Source organism: Vanessa tameamea, chromosome 26, assembly GCF_037043105.1.
Source record: "Vanessa tameamea isolate UH-Manoa-2023 chromosome 26, ilVanTame1 primary haplotype, whole genome shotgun sequence".
Classification (NCBI taxonomy): Eukaryota; Metazoa; Arthropoda; class Insecta; order Lepidoptera; family Nymphalidae; genus Vanessa; species Vanessa tameamea.
The window spans coordinates 103,348-120,237 of NC_087334.1; the positions used below are offsets into that span (position 1 = coordinate 103,348).

Consider the following 16,890-nt stretch of genomic DNA (forward strand, 5'->3'; position numbering starts at 1 on the left):
TTTATATGGAATAAAAGAATTTGATTTGATTTAATTCTTATATATAGCGTAATTTTTATTTATTTTATTAGATACAAATTTCGAGTTGTCTCGTGAAGCAGAATAAGTTTCTGTTGCTATTGGAGTTCCTCAATAGAGCGTAACTACATATATCATTAGAATTTTCAAATAGCGATATACATTTTTAGGTATCTTCTTATACATAACTACATATACACTACAAACAACCAAACTTGAATAGATAGATAAGCGGTTTATTATATAACTCAGAGATTGTTTTTATATTTGATAAACTCGGTGAAATTACCGCTAGGTAATTGCTCGATTTATTGCCAAACAAATTTCTTTACAAAATAAATAACAAAAATGTATATATTTAAAATTTCTGAGATGTTATGTAACAAGATATTTGAGTGCGCGAGAAAGAGAGAGAGAGAAGGACGTCTCGTATCTTGATTGCATAGACGTTGGATACAAGCGTGAAGCGATGCATTAGAACAGGTACACGCGTGGCGGACGGGGACCGACCGAAGGACGCGGGCCGCAGCCTTGCGCTATCGTCGGCAGATAACATGACATATTTTTAAACATCCTTTATTGATCACTCAACAATAATTGCACTTAGTTTTTATATAAATCTAACTACACATTTAGGTAATCATTTCATAAAAATCGATTTTCCTCTTAAATTATAATTAAAATAATATTAAATTTCAATAGAATTCCTTAATAACGAGCAGTACCTATGTACTATGTACAACATTCAATGGCAATAAATGAAAGGCACGATATGTTACATTCTGTCGGGTGAAGCAGCGGCGCATTAAAATACTAAAATTATTGTACTAGGGAATAAGATCGCAAATCAAACGTGATTTCGAAGAGCACTGATGTCACCGTACGACGATAACAACCCGGGGCGAGGCGCGAGGAGAGCACCCCGCGCCGCCGCGCCCGCACCTGCCGCGCGGCCGTCGCCGCCGGTGTGACCCACGCACACAGCCACACAGCACTCCGCACTGTACGACATGTAGCGGCGCCGTATGCGCAGCCTACGACACGCACTACACCCTCGTACGCACACTACCGCTCCTAGCACCTCATAGTTTCTTCACGATGTCAAACTTCGACTTTAGATCCATAGGCACCTTCTTAGGATCAACTTTTTTTTTCGCAGCGAGTTGCGCGCGCATCTCGGCGGCTGTCATTTGAAGATTGAGGCGTGGTGGAGGCTCCGACGAAGGCGACTCGTTGCGATCAGTAATTGGCGAGGAATCGTTTGTACTCGCTGGCGAAGAAGCATTTGCAGATTGCGCGGATACTGATCCTGCAGAAGCCGGTCGCTCGGGAGCATCGAGATCGGGAACGGGCTCGCCCGGAGCCGGAGCGACTACGAGCAATTCCGCATCATCAGGTCGTTGCTTGATACGCGCGACTACTTGCTTATGCGTTTCTCCGGCGATGCTTTGCCCGTTGACTTCTAGGATGCGATCTCCGCGGCGCAAGCCGGCTGTCTCAGCCGGGGAACCGTCGTCAACTTTGCCGATGTACTGTCCAGGCTTGCCTTTCTCAGCATGTAAATTGAATCCGTATCCATCGAAATTAGGCACCTTCCGCACGTGGCAGAGCCGCGACTCCGCGGCCGCCGACCCGTTCGCAGCCATAACTATGACTGTGAATGCGCGCGATTGCTACCGCACGCTCCGAGCCACTGCCTCCCGCGTCCGCGCCGCACACCTCCGACGCCCTCCTCCGCCTCACCTGTGGAGGCTCCGGCTCGGGACCGAGGGCGAGCGGAGCGGGGGAACATGAGTACTGCCTCCAGTGTATACCGAGTCGCCGCTGCGGCGCGAACTATCGTCGTGAGTGTAGTGTGTGCACGATTTGTTGTTGCAAGTCTACGGAAAAGGATTTCGAGTTTACATTGAGAAGGGTAAGTACAGAACCGTATATAATTTAAGCTCCAAAGATTGGAGCAAGCCTTTAAGGGCGACACGTCATAACGCCCGTACCTTTCGGGATCGAGGTCGCTTCGAGAGTATGCCGCTTTCCCGCGACGGTGTTCCTAATATATTAATATATTCCTTTAAACAAAATGCAATTTTAAATGACTGCACATATCGTGTTTAGTTCAATTTGACCAGAAAATACTTAGAGACGACTACGAGACTGCGAGAGGTAGAGAGAGTAAACGACTTACACGGCTACGGTAATTTGTTGCATTAGAGAACCCTAAATTCATAGTTAAGACACATTCACTCGAAATGTTTCGAATTAATTACTAGCATGTACTCATGTAGCGATGCTAGGCGCGGGTCCCCGAACGGCCGCTAGATGGCGTTAGCGGCGGTCGGACGGTCGTTGATCTGCCTCAACTCTCACACGTCAGGCCTCGCTCAGCTGAATTCTAATTGCTGTTTACTTCATAAGTCGCACCTCCTAGGACAGGATGAACTAAGCCTACACTACGGGACCGGATAACTCCCTTCCACAAACCGTTGCCGTGAGAACTTGTATGGAGTTCCTGCGCACGGATCGACGTGCTTCGTGACCGTCATCATTAAAAGCATCGTCCGCACAGGAAGTAGATATCGGCCTCTGCATACATGTCACATTATATTGTTGAGGACAGACATTTTATTACTTATCTAAACTAACTCGCTGGGAACACAAGCGTCGACGCGGTGTGGAGTTCCTGACTCGTACAAGCAACAGTTACGTGTCAACAACAACACTAATCTTCGATAAGATTAAAGTTATCTTAGGATAACTTTGATTAGGACACATTCTTGTTAACATCATTAATAACATTTAATTTAGCTCAATAATACACAAATTTAAATAAATGAAAGAAAAATATAATTTATCTAAAACGTTGTTAATTGATAAATTTTCACGAATAGCCAATCGGCGGAGAACGTAGAAACACGAGAGTACCAGACATGTACTCAAGTTATAGTCACGCCGTGTGCGCGGAGTCGGAGCTCTTTTCCGATATATTTTGGTTTTTTAAAGTAACTATCACTATAACATGTATTCTAATCAGAAAGTTTAAACACGATTTTAGTATATTTGTTCTAATATTTATGCTCATACCTGTACATGACTTTACATTGACATTACTTTTGGTAGCAATTTGGATGGTTCACCTTTAGGCAAAGTGCCAAGAATGAAGGCTTCGAATACCCATGTAAGCAAGTATAAAGAACAACTGCCAACCCCTTGGGCACCAGAAAACGAATGGCCAGCCTACTACTCTTTACCTGAACAGTAGTAGAGTATAGTATTATATCTGACAACACTCCGTGGAACTAATAATCACTGGAAATTCATTAAAGGCATAAATTAAAATTATACACAAGTGAGCTTCCAGCGGGCCCATTTCCATATTTCTTACCCGGCCATCTCAAATACTTGTACTTTTAAGTATTCTATAGGAGATGACAGTTGTCAAACGTGAATCATAACCGAAGCTAGTGAATTTATTAAAGCGAGCACTACTCGGTTTTCATTTGCCTAATCTATGTGATTCATCTATGTGACATCATTCAGCAGAGGTGAAATTTTGTACAACTGCATTTGACAACCGCGATAAGATTTTTGGTTTCCCATCAAAACGAAGATATTATAACGCGCACATGGTAACAGATAATTATACCAAAAAGAAAACATTAGGGAGGGCAAAGCAAGCCTGTTTAATGAAATGTTCTTAATTGAAAACTGTATAAATTCTTATGGTATATTTACCATAAGTTTTTAATATTTAAAAACGAATTTATTGTATTATTTTATGGCCGCTTAGCCTTTGATCTTCATTGATTGTATTATTCATTTCGTATGTAGTAATATCGTATTAAAACAATAATATTGAATTGTTATATGAATGACGATTATAAAATGACTAATGACTTGTACAAATGATTACATTTTTCTGCGAAACCACTTCGACGAGTCAAATGACTAAGCGAAGCTCTCATTACGATGTTGAACTTGAAATACTAAACGACCCAAAACTGTAATTATATCGAACATGTCGCAGTCACGGATGGAATCGTTAACTAACTATGGATTTCAATTACGATTCTTTGTCGTTATTGACATTTGTATTTCATTTTATATTTCGTGTCTTAGAGATGAGTTGATTTTTCAAATTTTGCTGTTTTAGTTTATAAAAGTTTTTAAATTCAAAATTAATGCACTCGAGTCATTTAATTGTTGACAACGATTTACAGAGATTCTTATCGGGTCGGTAACAATTGCATTTCGGACCAATCTGGTATGTTTTGATTTCAAAGTTCTCATAGAAGCCCACTTAAATTTATTGAAGTTATAAACTTTAAATAACTTTGATAATTTAATTAGAAGGCGCCACTTGCAGTGATTATATTATATTAAATAAACTATATCATGACTATTGTCACAGGAAGCCGCTGTGGTCGTGTGCCTCCTGTACCGTTACGTTCATACGATTGGTAGCTAGAAATGAATTATTGTTTTAGTGTGGGAATAAACTAAACGATAAACATAATAACAATAAAAGAACAATACCTAAAGTACTTTAACTCGTGATCTAGAGCGCTAAGTCAAGCAGATGATACTAAAAGCGGTTTCCCAAAGCTAGTTCGTTCGTTCATTACGACCGCAGACAAGTCGCACGACGCGAAAGTCGCGGTGAAACCAACGCGATACTTCTGAGACCGCACTTTTTATTCGATGTGTCTACACTAATACGAGTACCACAGCATGTCACTGACGTACCTAAGAACTCGTCATGTACTACAAAAAACACTTTCTTGACCAGCAACCTATTTATATGATTCATGTTCCTATCAAATTTTTACTCAAATTTTATTTAAAGCAGTTGTTTCGAATACAATTTGGATACCGCGTTATAATAAATAACTGCGTATAATAATGTTCCGTAAATGGGCAAAGGCATCTTTCTTTAGGGCGACGGTTTTGACTTCCAGTGCGGATTGGTGGTTTTCAATATACACCGATGCTTGCCTTGGGTTTACAATTTGATCCCGCAAGCCAAGCTCACCGATTCTAACCACTCGTCATCTCACTCGAAATTACGATCAGGTTTCTAATGTCTCATTTGAAACATAAATGTCGACGCTTATTATTCAAATACGGGCTATTATTCAAATAATAACTCGTACATCAACGCTCGGAGTAGTTTTAAGGCTCAATGATGTAGTAACTAGTAAACACTCCGTTCGCTTCGACATTCCCGAGCGATGACGTGCGCTCATCGACTCGACTTCACGCAGGTAGCGTTCGCGCACACGTTCACGCACCTAACATTACTATTTATTGCAAATGTTTCCAACGATACGTGACTTTTGCTTATAACTTATATGACCGGCGACCGGTTACATATTCTGTTCAAAACAATCAAATCTAAAATATAAAGCGCGCTTCAACGTCGACGTTTCCATCGCTTTATTCTTAAAAAAACGACTGCAGCCAATAATCGCTAACATCATATTTAAGTTGAATTCTTAAAGATAATTTATAATAAAGTGTGTGTCAAAGACAAAATACGTTTTTAGTTTAGGTTTTGAGGTATGAGCCCTGGTATGACACTGGGCGGCCTTGAGCGGCTCACGCAGCCGCGCGCCGCGCTCTGCTCCGCTATTGACAACACCGTATTCACCGAATGTGTAAAAGCTGACGATTTTATCTGTAATGATAAAGCGATTAAAATTAAATACCAAAAAGTATTCTAATCACATATATGTAATTAGAATTATTTCTGATTTATAATACAGGGAATACTCATGTTTCAGTACCCACATAGAAAAGGAATTTTGAAGACAGATTGCGTGTTCAAATCCGGGCAATCGCTTATTTCTTAACACATGGAAAGCGCGGCATGATGAGCAGCTCGTTGAAAGGTCCAATCTTTCTTTCTCTTTCTACCCAACAGTGGGATTGGCTGTTACTTCTAATCACGTTTCTTAATAAACAACATTGAGGCAAAAAACTAGAAAGTTATATTACTTTCTAGTTTTTTATTTTTAATCAAGAAAATTAACATTCGTGTAATATCTGGCTCTCAGATAAGTATAAGTGTAAGAATTAGATCATTCTAGAAACGTTCCACTGATTCGTTCTGTATGAGAGTCAACTGCGAGCTCTTTTGTCATCTATGTACGTAATCCTGCAAAGTGCCATATGCATGGTATATTAATACGTAATATATCATTTACTTGGTGGTAGGGCTTTGTGCAAGCCCGTCTGGGACGGTACCACCCACTCATCAGATATTCTACCGCCAAATTACAGTACTCTGTATTGTTGTGTTCCGGTTTGAAGGGTGAGTGAGCCAGTGTAATCACAGGCACAAGGGACATAACATCTTAGTTCCCAAGGTTGGTGGCGCATTGGTGATGTAAGGAATGGTTAATATTTCTTACAGCACCTTTGTCTATGGGCGGTGGTGACCACTTACCATCAGGTGGCCCATATGCTCGTCCGCCAAACAATGCCGTAAAAAAAAACGTTTTTAACCTTTACTGTAGTATTAATTAATTGTTAAATGCAAACTCACTATAGCAATAGTAGTCATTTATATTCGTCCCGGTCTGAAGGGTGAGTGAGACAACGTAACTGCAGGTGCAAGCAGCGTGTGGGGCCCTTTTATGTTGATTAATACTTCGTACGGTCCCAATGTGTCCCAACGTGTAATATGTAGAACGCGAGCGCAGCCGCGGGCGAAAACTAGTATTAAAGAATAATAAAAACATAAATAAACTAGGTAGCACTAATGACAATATATATAGACATTCTACAAGACGTTTAAAACAAGAGTATTGGCCACCGAGGTCTTACAACGGAATAACTAGAAACAATTTCTTCGCAAGTTTCCCACGTGAGTCGATGTCGCGACGTCTAACAATAAGGCAACTAGGAACCGAACCCGCCTCACTTTCCCCGGCAGCAGCCGACGGGCGGCGGCGCGAGGCGCGGACGTTAGAGACGTCACGGCGTCAATATTACTCGATAGAAATAAGTCATAATATATCGTGGACTACTGCGAATACTACGATAAAAAATCCCTTGTATTTGAACTGTAAAAGGTATTTACGTGTAGTTATATAAATTATAATATATAATATCCGTCAGTGATAGATGATAATAGAGATTTATACAATATGTTTTTTTTTTATATTAAATTTATTAGACGTCGTCAGGAAACCTAAATAAGCCATACATTGCTCAATGGGTGAAGGACTTTGTCCATGTATAGAATATTTACAGGAGTTTACATTACTGTAGTCTGTATTTGAATCTTGGTATGCTAAGTTTGGATCCTGCTAAAATTTTCATTATTATTTTTATCCCAGGATATAAAAAATTATGATTACACACTCGAACAAAGTAGATTCTGTAACTTATGATATCATCGCAATCTCGTAACATTTATGTCGATCAAAATATTGATTTCTGATCCATGTGGTGTCACCATCAAGCGCGTGCTAAACGTCACATAATATGACGATGATTATGCGCGGAACAGATATTTATGATGTCAGTAAGGATTAAGGCGAATAAGAAAATTATGTAAAACTGGCAATGTTACTATTGTAATGTAATCAACGCCTCGATCTATCGTCTGTTCTAGTTGTATCGTAACGGTTACAGAACACGTTACATCACTGTCATCGGCGCATATGAAAGCTACGGAACACGCCACGGTACCCGCTCACGCGAGACAGCGCGCGTCGCGCCCGATGAGCCTGCAAAAGACATCAACGATGACACGTCTTATGTACAAAGCGTCTTACTACCCAAAACACCATAAGTACCATACTGACAAGTACGAAGGGAAGAGATACGACGCAATAATAGCATCAGTTCTTGTTATAGAGTTCAGTTTTAAAAAGTCTATTTAATAAATAGCTACATACAAAACATTGGTGTTTATAGTTTATTTATTGATAGGTTATAAGTTAAACGAGAAATTCGTAGGTATATAGTATATTTAAAATTAAAAAATATATATTTTCCATATTAACCTTGAATTTAAAGAAGCTTTAATAAAACCAAACCATAAGCCAAACACTTTTCGATATAACAACGGCACGGGCCCCACTTCAGTGGAGAATTTACGGTAAATATATTCGTATCCGAAATTCCAATCTTTTCGCTACAAGTAATGATGTTCAGAGGATATCCGTGGTCGCATGCCACCTCGCGCTAAGGATGGCTTACCTAACCAATACAAGATTATCATTATTTAAGAGATAATAATTGTAAATTAACCAAATTGAAAATATACAACAACACAACGACTTTAATCGATCATTAATTCCCGACTGGCTAATCTCTAATGTCATGTCAACTGAAGGTCACATCAAGCTTATTAACCTTTTCTTCTCCTTAGAACCATATTATAAGTCTCATTACTTTTCAAAAAAACAATATCTAGGATATGTTTCCACACACACACACACACCATACGCACACATATGCATATTACACATGTAGACACGTATGTAGCTGCACGATGACGTTATCTCTGATAAGGGGACGTTACTTCAAATATATCAGCTATAACTAAGTAGATACAGCTCTGATTATTGAATTTATCATTTGTGAATACACTTCTATATCAACTACGCCACAATCATTATTAATTACAGTTTTAATTCAGTGAGAAATTAAACAAATGAGCCGCTTTAAGTTGGATTAAACAAGAGTAACCACAGTATGTCAATTTTTTTTAATTTATTAATGTAAAATAACAAGCTTATATATTTTTAAAGGGTATCTCTATGCCTTAATTAATGTATCTCTATAAATTAATTAAAATATGTTTCTGGTGACGTCTGATCTAATCCTTATAAATCATCTCGCGCTCGACGATGAAGAGAAATATCGTGAGGATGATGATTCTGTCACCTGTGTTAGTTGAAATGCACGAAAAGTATCAACTTGCTTTGGAGCAGCGTGGTGGAATAAACTCCAAAATGGATTCGCCCCGCTATCTTAGGTTTATAGTCACATGTTGTATCTACTTAGAAATATCGGACACGACTCTAGGCTCATTGTAACAACCATTATTAAGAGGAAGAAAGATAGTCCTTGTCCAGTAGTAGATACAGATGTTACGGTTAACTGATAATATTCTTTAAAAAATTATTTTTGAAATATGATTTGTGAATATGTTTATTATTGTTTTACGATAGGTATATCCTCTTACGAGTCATAGTATAATGTAATAATGTCCAGCGAAAAGACCTTGAATAGTTGATATTCTGTAAAGATATAATTATGTTGGAGTTAATATAATATGTAATATATTTATAGTGTAAATGTAACAAAACGTGAAAATCAAATATAATTATAAAGAATGTTAAGGAATGTTAGATTCCGAAATAGTTTTAATAAACACGAACTATTGGCAAACCCACGATATAAATTAAAAATAAAACACCGTGTAATCTTTATGTATGTTAAAAAGCTAAAACTGCTAGTTTGTGTTTGAAAGCGTTAGCCATAAATAGATATGTGTTCGATTTTAATTATTTGCGTTCCCAGTCCCCGAGGAGCGGAGCTGCAGACATAAATGACAATCTATATTGCAAACTTTGAGAAAAGTATTTATAATCTATTCATAACGCGGATGAAATATAGACGACGTCTAATTTATATTACATCTAAATAACTGAAATCTTGGATTGGTTGAACTCTTGTCGAGGATACAGGAAATATTAGTCTGTTGTTTTTTTTGTGAAATACAACAGGAGAATTTCAATGTTAAAGTGTCGGGAACTCATTGCCAGTTATAATGTATGAGGTTTTTCGTTTAAGCAGGGTCTCATAACCAGGTTACTTGGGAGTAGTCAGTTTATTAAAGAAGGTTTTACACGCTCCAACTTCACGCTTGTGTCAATGTATGCAAGTTCTCATCGTGTATGAAACGGGTAAAATTCTAAATAACCTGTATGTAACAGCCAATATAAAGGTACTTAGGAAATATTCACAAAATAAATAATTTTATTCGTAAATACAAAATATCATAAAAATACGATGTCGTAAAAGTAAATTAATAACATGACGCCAAAGCAGAAGATTCGTAATGCAGATTTGTCTAAACAACAGCATCTCCTGAGAGGTCACGATGATTGACATTGCCTTTTATAGTAACACGTTTACCAAAACATAGTTTTGTATTATTTCTAATTGCAAATATGTAATTTGGAATTAGAGACAAATATTCGCGCCGTTTATTTACTTATTACTGAGCACAAATAGTCTTTACATAGACATATCGACCCTCGTGACTTCTTGTAAACGAATATATTTAAGATTGTTTAATTTTAGACACGAGGACGAAAGGTAAACTAATAACACCTAGTTTCCGAATTCGCAAAGTTAATTTCATCCTTCCTAGGGCACAGTATTCATTCCATAATAAGTCTCCACGGTTAAATTAAAAGCTCATGTCAAAAAACATTGATAAATAAGGCATATTACTCAATACAAAGTTATATTAAAGAAAAAAAGGGCGGACTTAGTATTTGTTGATTTCCAGCCAGGATATTACTGACATACTCTGTAATAAAAAGGTGGAAAAGAGTAAATCAAAATATTATTTTTTTAAGTAGGCTCATAAAAGCACTTTAGAATCGTCATGTTACAGAGTTGAATCAAATTAAAAGCTACCACCGATTCGGAGTAAAGAGAGAAGAGAATACAGAAGAGAAGAGAAGAGAGAGAAGTAGATTCTAGCGAGAAGAACCGGCAAGAATTTCAGTAGTCACTCTTTTTCACCATTTTAATTAGATAGTACCAACTATCAACCAATATGTATTTTAACTAGTATCGATCGCAACGATAAGCATTGCGACACGGCCGCTTAAACTTGGTGTAAATATAATTAACTATATTGGAAGGTGATTCGCAAGTCCGCAATTCATTAGCAACCCACACACGTTACGTACATAAACCCACACAGACACAACACACTAAGGACGTAACGAAGAGTAAATCTATTAACGCCCGCGCAGCGCCTGCGCCTGCGCCTGATAGTTTTAGTATTTTATATTTATCTCGGCAATTTTAACTGACTGTTGAATTTCAATTTAGACATCAAATGTTGATTCATACAACATAAATTCGAATTTAATATCAATGAGTGACATACACGGTGTTGATGCTGACTGTACATTAAGGTCTGTTCACACAAGCGTTGTTTCAAGGCTTTTGGTTTTGCTGATAAACCGTTCGGTCTGCGGGCGATCGTTGGCAACTATGTTTTTACATCACCTCTAAAAACTATTGACTTGCGTGATTAAATCCTAAAATACCTAAAATTTGTTGTAACTATAAATGTACTATTATTTTTGCAATAAGAAAAAGGTACATATTTTCGATCCTCATATATTAATATATAGATAGACGTATATATACGTATTTTGCTTAAATATACTCACACAGTATAAAGTATATTTCAAAGACACAAACTTAATAACGTTACCCTTCCGAGGCTCTATGGACAATTTAGGAATAAAAATGATCTTGATATTCATCTCGATAGCTTGTCATATCAAGCCGTATAACAAAAAAAATATATTAATAAGCTTATATGTACTTAAAATGTTTGTATTTTAGTTTCACATTTTAATTTGATTTTTTACTGCAAATATTTTTGCTTATGAGTAGGACTGTGGTCTCCTGTAATCAAAGGCACTCAACTTATAAATCCTTCATTGGTGTATATCGTCCTTCTTTTGTTGGAAACTCATATATCAAATAATAAAAAAGATAATAGCTATCAGAGCTAACATAGGTTAGAACCTAGTTTTAATTTTGCTCGTACCAAATCATTAAAAATAAAGACGTAAATTTTATGATAGATTTTTTAATATGGATCTTGAGCGTTGACACATAAAATCACTATGAAATAAAGTTACCTATCATTGTTCTGTCCAAAAGTCTTAAATAGACGCGTTCGTGCTACAGCGCCGAAGGTCAGCAGTACAACTTATTTATCATAATTCATAACATTGATATGCATAACTCCTTTGGAATGCGTGCCTTGGAACCTGTTGGCAGATAGCAGTCCACAGCCTCCGAGCCGAGGTATTTTAAATTGTCTTCTGACGTAATACACGAATTAGTCGCGACGTTCTTAATATGTTCTTAATCCAATCAAAAAAATGCTTAATTCAAGTAACCCTTAGTTACGAGTAAATTTGAATCAACCACAAACCACGTGGTCACAATGTAAATTAGATCGTGTTCATCGATCATGTACCCATACGTATTACACTTACAACTATCTCTTGTTTGAAAACCAATGAATTCTAACTCCAAGCTCTTATATCGTCATTATAATCTTGTACATAATTATTAATCATTTCTTACTTTTTTTTATCCTTTAACACTACAGTTTCTAATGTTTTAATTGTCAACAAAACTAATAATTCACTACAAACTGTTTACGATATAAAAGCAACAGTTCGTAAATGTCCCAAAAAACGGAAAGCTGGTGGAATACGTTAAGATAATTTGGTCCCCTTCTTAGGCGAAGGATCGGCGCGTACTCCACCAGACTTCAGCTATCACGGGTCTGCCTCGGCTGGCTACTTACGTTCTTCGTGCTTACTGGAACAAAATTGAAATATTCCGTTTAATATTCAAACGCAAGGTCGTTTCTATCGTCCCGTAAATAACGTCGTGAGGTAGCGGAGAAAGCGCTTAAACTTTCTCAATAAACACATACCTTATGAGTTTGTGTTTAAAATAACTATGAAGTAGCAAGAATGTTTGTACACAGAGACAAGAAATGATTAGAAACGCGACTTGTGTTCTGTATTGTGCGTGAGGGAGAGGTTGGAGGTTTCTCTTTCACGGCGCGCATCGCAATGAAGGGCGCACCTGCAGCGCGGGCGCACTTCTCTGGAACACATCTACTGCTATCTTACAACAGCGCGCCACAGAAGTTAACACGTTTTCATAAAGTTAAAGTTGTGTTAGCATAATTGCCATTTGGCTTGGTTTGTTTTATTGTTATTGTTTTCGTTTAATAGAATCGCTTAGAACTGTTATATTGGTAAGTTGTAAGCACTTACGTATAGGCGTATGGTACAGAACCATTGATGTTGTATGTATCAACCCGAATAATGGCGAGTCGTATCGTTTAAGAGCCTATAATGCAAGCTAGGCATTTACAAGTCTTTTTTTTCTATTTGATCGTCACCATTGTGATGCCAGCATCATGTTAAATCTGTCACGTCGACATGTGCTTTCGTTGGTATCAATTTATTTAAATTTAATATAAATAACATACCTGTCATTTTAAAATAAACTCTTAATATTACCTCTCGCTCTGATTGCTACAGTCTCACACTGATAATCCAATCTGACATATTTTCGACGGTTATTACAAAAATTAAAGAATAAGTCACGGAAAACCAATTCGCGCTTGTAATATCAAAGCCATTTTTATAAATTCAATCGTTACTGTCAAAGCAATTTGTAACTGTATCCGATGTCCGTTCCGGCCGACAACTCGGCTTAGATATTATGTTGTCGTAATATCAAACCACAACCCGGTAACCAAAGCAAATAAATTAGTTGTAATTTTACTAGTTTTAATTAACCTACCTAGTAATCTGCCCAGAAATGGGCGTGAACAAAGTTTATGGGAAATTGATAAAAAGACCAATAAGTATGAAAACGCCCTCAAATAAAGTGGACCGATGATCTGAGGAAAGTGGCACTTTTGTACGAGTTTAGTAGACCGACTTCTATCGTGGAAATATTAACTCACCAATAAATATGGAATTAAAATATGAAGAAATAATTCATCCTGTTCTGATTAGTGCACTTCATCAGCTGTTACTGCATAAGAATAGATTTTGATTCCAATAACGGGTACATAATACAAGTAGCTTGTGAACAATTAATGAGTCCATGCAAGCGGCATCACTACTGTTGTCTCGTCGAGTCACGTTCTGTAAACAAAACCCGAAGACAAAGATCTTTCACGACATTGTGTGGCGACACGAACTGGGCGGCGTGTTGACAGTCGATTCGTTACACTTGTGTCGTATTTATTGTTAATGAAATTATTTCGCAACTAGCAGAATTCAATATTTTAACAAACGTTTCATGGCAAATACGTTTATTTTATTTAAATACTATAAAGCATTCATTCGTAACATTATAATATTATTGAAGACGGAGTAGTTACTTACTGAGTTTTGTTTATAATATATAATTTTCTTTGATTGCAGATTCCACAAACAACATATCGAGTATTTAGCGTTCATACCAAAAATAATATATCGTGATGCGTGAGTGGAACCAGTCGGCGTGAAACAAGCCGCTGATGATGGCGATGAGGAACTCAGGCGGCGGAGGGGGTGGTGCGCGGGGGCGGACGTCGGACGCGACGGCGGCACGCGCCCTAGACGAGTTCGATACCCTGGCAGGGTTGAGGAGAAGTGCCTATGTGCTAGAGCATCTTGCGACCTTCACTGTCACACGCGAGACGGGCATCGTCTATCCCGCAGATGGAATGAGACGACTGTTGCAGTTGGAAAAGAGCAACGGTAATACGAGAACAAATTTATTACACAAAAACTTTAAATTTATGACAAAATTTAGCAAAAAGTCAAGGTATGATGACGTCCTCCTGACCGATGACGGTAACGGTGACATCCTGAATATATACATACGTATGTAGGGCTAGGGCTATGCGGGTCTTGTTACTCGGGAGCACGCTCTGTTCCTTCATGCTCATAGTCCGATGGCATAGTAGACAGACAGGATCAATTTTACATGTTTTTGGAGGTACGGGAGTGTAAACAAAGTCTATTCTCAAAACACGGGTTGCTGCTGAGTAGGAAAACCGGAAAAAGTTATTTTGATTTTGAACTATTGATCTCCAGCCGTATAAGCTGGCCAAAGACCAACCGAGTTAGGTACAAGGAGATGAAAAAATGGCTGATTGCTTGCAGCAATAATTGGTAATAATTGGCCTTCCAAGCGAATTAGGTGCGATTTAGATAAAATGCCTATATAAACTTTAAATACATTCAACTTTTTTAAATTTAAACACATTGAAAACATATGTACATGATATACATTTACCATATAAACCTAAATAATAATATTATAAACGCCATTTTTAAACAGTGAGTAAATCCGAACGATGCTTTTATGACTGAAATATAACTATTCTAGCAATTAAATGCTCTGGATCAAAAATCACTTATCAGAGCATCTTCAGGTAATCTGAGTAGATGTGGTATTATTTTTTGTACTCTTAGTAACAGGTTTTTAATTTATTGTCACAAAGGAGTAACCACAAAGTTACTAGTCGGTTTCTCTTAGACTCATTCCGAACTGATAGAAGAATTAAATTCAACTTAATATGGCATGGCGATTCAAATGCTTATGAAGAAATTAATAGAAAATAGATTTTTCCGAGATTAGCGCCGTCACTTGTAGAACTCTCCAACTTAATCGTGTATATATAGAACCTATTCGAATGAAGAATATTTTGATTTAAATTTGTCGTTTTTAATTTCAGGAATATGGAGCCAAAAAATGCAGCTTTGTTTAGAAGATCAATGGGTATTAGTAATGGATTACGAAACCGGGGTGAGTGATTACTTTGAACTTACTCCTTCACATATAGTATCTCGAAATGTATGCTTGTTCTTGTTCAACTGAATGTAGTCAAACTTTGTATAGTTGTACTTAGAAAGATGAAGATTTCTAATATATTCTCCGTATCGGAGAATTGCCATGAGCTAAATACAAAACATATTCTTTAGATCAAAACACTTTAAAAGTTCAATTGTGTTAAAACAAATATCTAAGAATCACAAGGCCGGTAAAATTCTACTCTGCCACAACCATCACAACAAACTAAAAGCAGTATATGATACCACTTGTCTCCTGTTTCAGTCCATAATGGAACGCTTCCCAGCCTCATGGGTACATTCTCCTACTGCGTTTACGTCCCCCGAGCCTGCAGAACTGTACAACAACGTGCTGGCGTTCGTGGTGGGAGCTCCGGAAGGCGGCGGTGGCAACTCACCTGCGAACGCTCGACGTGAACTCCACATATTTCAATGCCATGACGTCGGAGCTCAGACTCTGGTCGAGGAATTAAATGCTCTTAAGTAAGTTTATATATTTGTACCATAAATATATTTCGCTGTAAATAATACGTTTTATTGCAAAGGCCATTCGATTATGAAAGGCATTGTTAATTAGACAAGCACAGAATGTACAGTGCACATATATATGTAAGTTTCTATGAGAAGAATGATCGACCTGCAGCTTATCATTATAAATTAAATTATAACAAATTTAAAATGTTATTTCGCTTGACAATTAATTCTTCTCAAGTTTCAAGGAAATCTTTAACATAAATTATGGCAATTTACGTTGAAGGAGGTTCCTTGAAATCTATAAATGGTTCACACGTTTATCAATTTCATAAATGCGATGGAAATGATTTTCAATATATTTGAAGTCTAACAACTAATAAACTAAAATTAACTTGAGTAACGCTCTAAAAATATCTGAAATAATCTTTGTCCCCTTCCGTAATCAGTGACGAGGATGATAAAACTAAAGAAGTAATTACTTCATGAAACCTTGCAAATTAATTTAATATAAATGATTTAGCTGAGATTTCCGACAAACATTTGGTGCGGGCGACGATACGAACAGGTATAATACATTTTTTTTAATGTGGTTGTTGTTGTTTTTGCAAATATGCTAAAAATTAGATTGTTAGTGTTACACTGCGGAAATCCCAAACAAGAGACATTCATATTTGTATTTTGTTTATAGCCTATAGTACATATAATTAAATAATTATTTTTAAAAATTCAAATCATAAATTGC

At 37.2% G+C, this 16,890-nt stretch overlaps 2 protein-coding genes across 3 annotated transcripts in view; one reads left to right on the top strand and one right to left on the bottom strand.

The window, feature by feature from the left end:
* Nucleotides 1-581: 581 nt before the first annotated feature.
* Nucleotides 582-1,739, bottom strand: LOC113404849 (Na(+)/H(+) exchange regulatory cofactor NHE-RF2). Its single transcript, XM_026645921.2, has one exon. It carries the CDS (start codon nucleotides 1,662-1,664, stop codon nucleotides 1,101-1,103), a length of 564 nt encoding a protein of 187 aa, XP_026501706.2. The 5' UTR covers nucleotides 1,665-1,739; the 3' UTR covers nucleotides 582-1,100.
* Nucleotides 1,740-1,827: 88 nt separating this feature from the next.
* LOC113404847 (epidermal growth factor receptor kinase substrate 8-like) overlaps nucleotides 1,828-16,890 on the top strand; it is a 28,556-nt gene continuing 13,493 nt past the window's right edge. The window contains exons 1-4 of one of the 2 annotated variants that reach the window (XM_026645915.2): nucleotides 1,828-1,933; nucleotides 14,259-14,576; nucleotides 15,560-15,630; nucleotides 15,940-16,157. In XM_026645915.2, the coding sequence (XP_026501700.2) occupies nucleotides 14,354-14,576; nucleotides 15,560-15,630; nucleotides 15,940-16,157 (512 nt within the window). In that variant the 5' untranslated portion in view covers nucleotides 1,828-1,933; nucleotides 14,259-14,353. The remainder of the gene's footprint in view (nucleotides 1,934-14,258; nucleotides 14,577-15,559; nucleotides 15,631-15,939; nucleotides 16,158-16,890) is intronic. The other variant, XM_064219112.1, reaches the window with a different exon arrangement.

Coding starts and splice junctions, on each gene's coding strand:
- LOC113404849 (XM_026645921.2), bottom strand. CDS start 1,664: ATGGCTGCGAACGGGTCGGCGGCCGCGGAGTCGCGGCTCTGCCACGTG.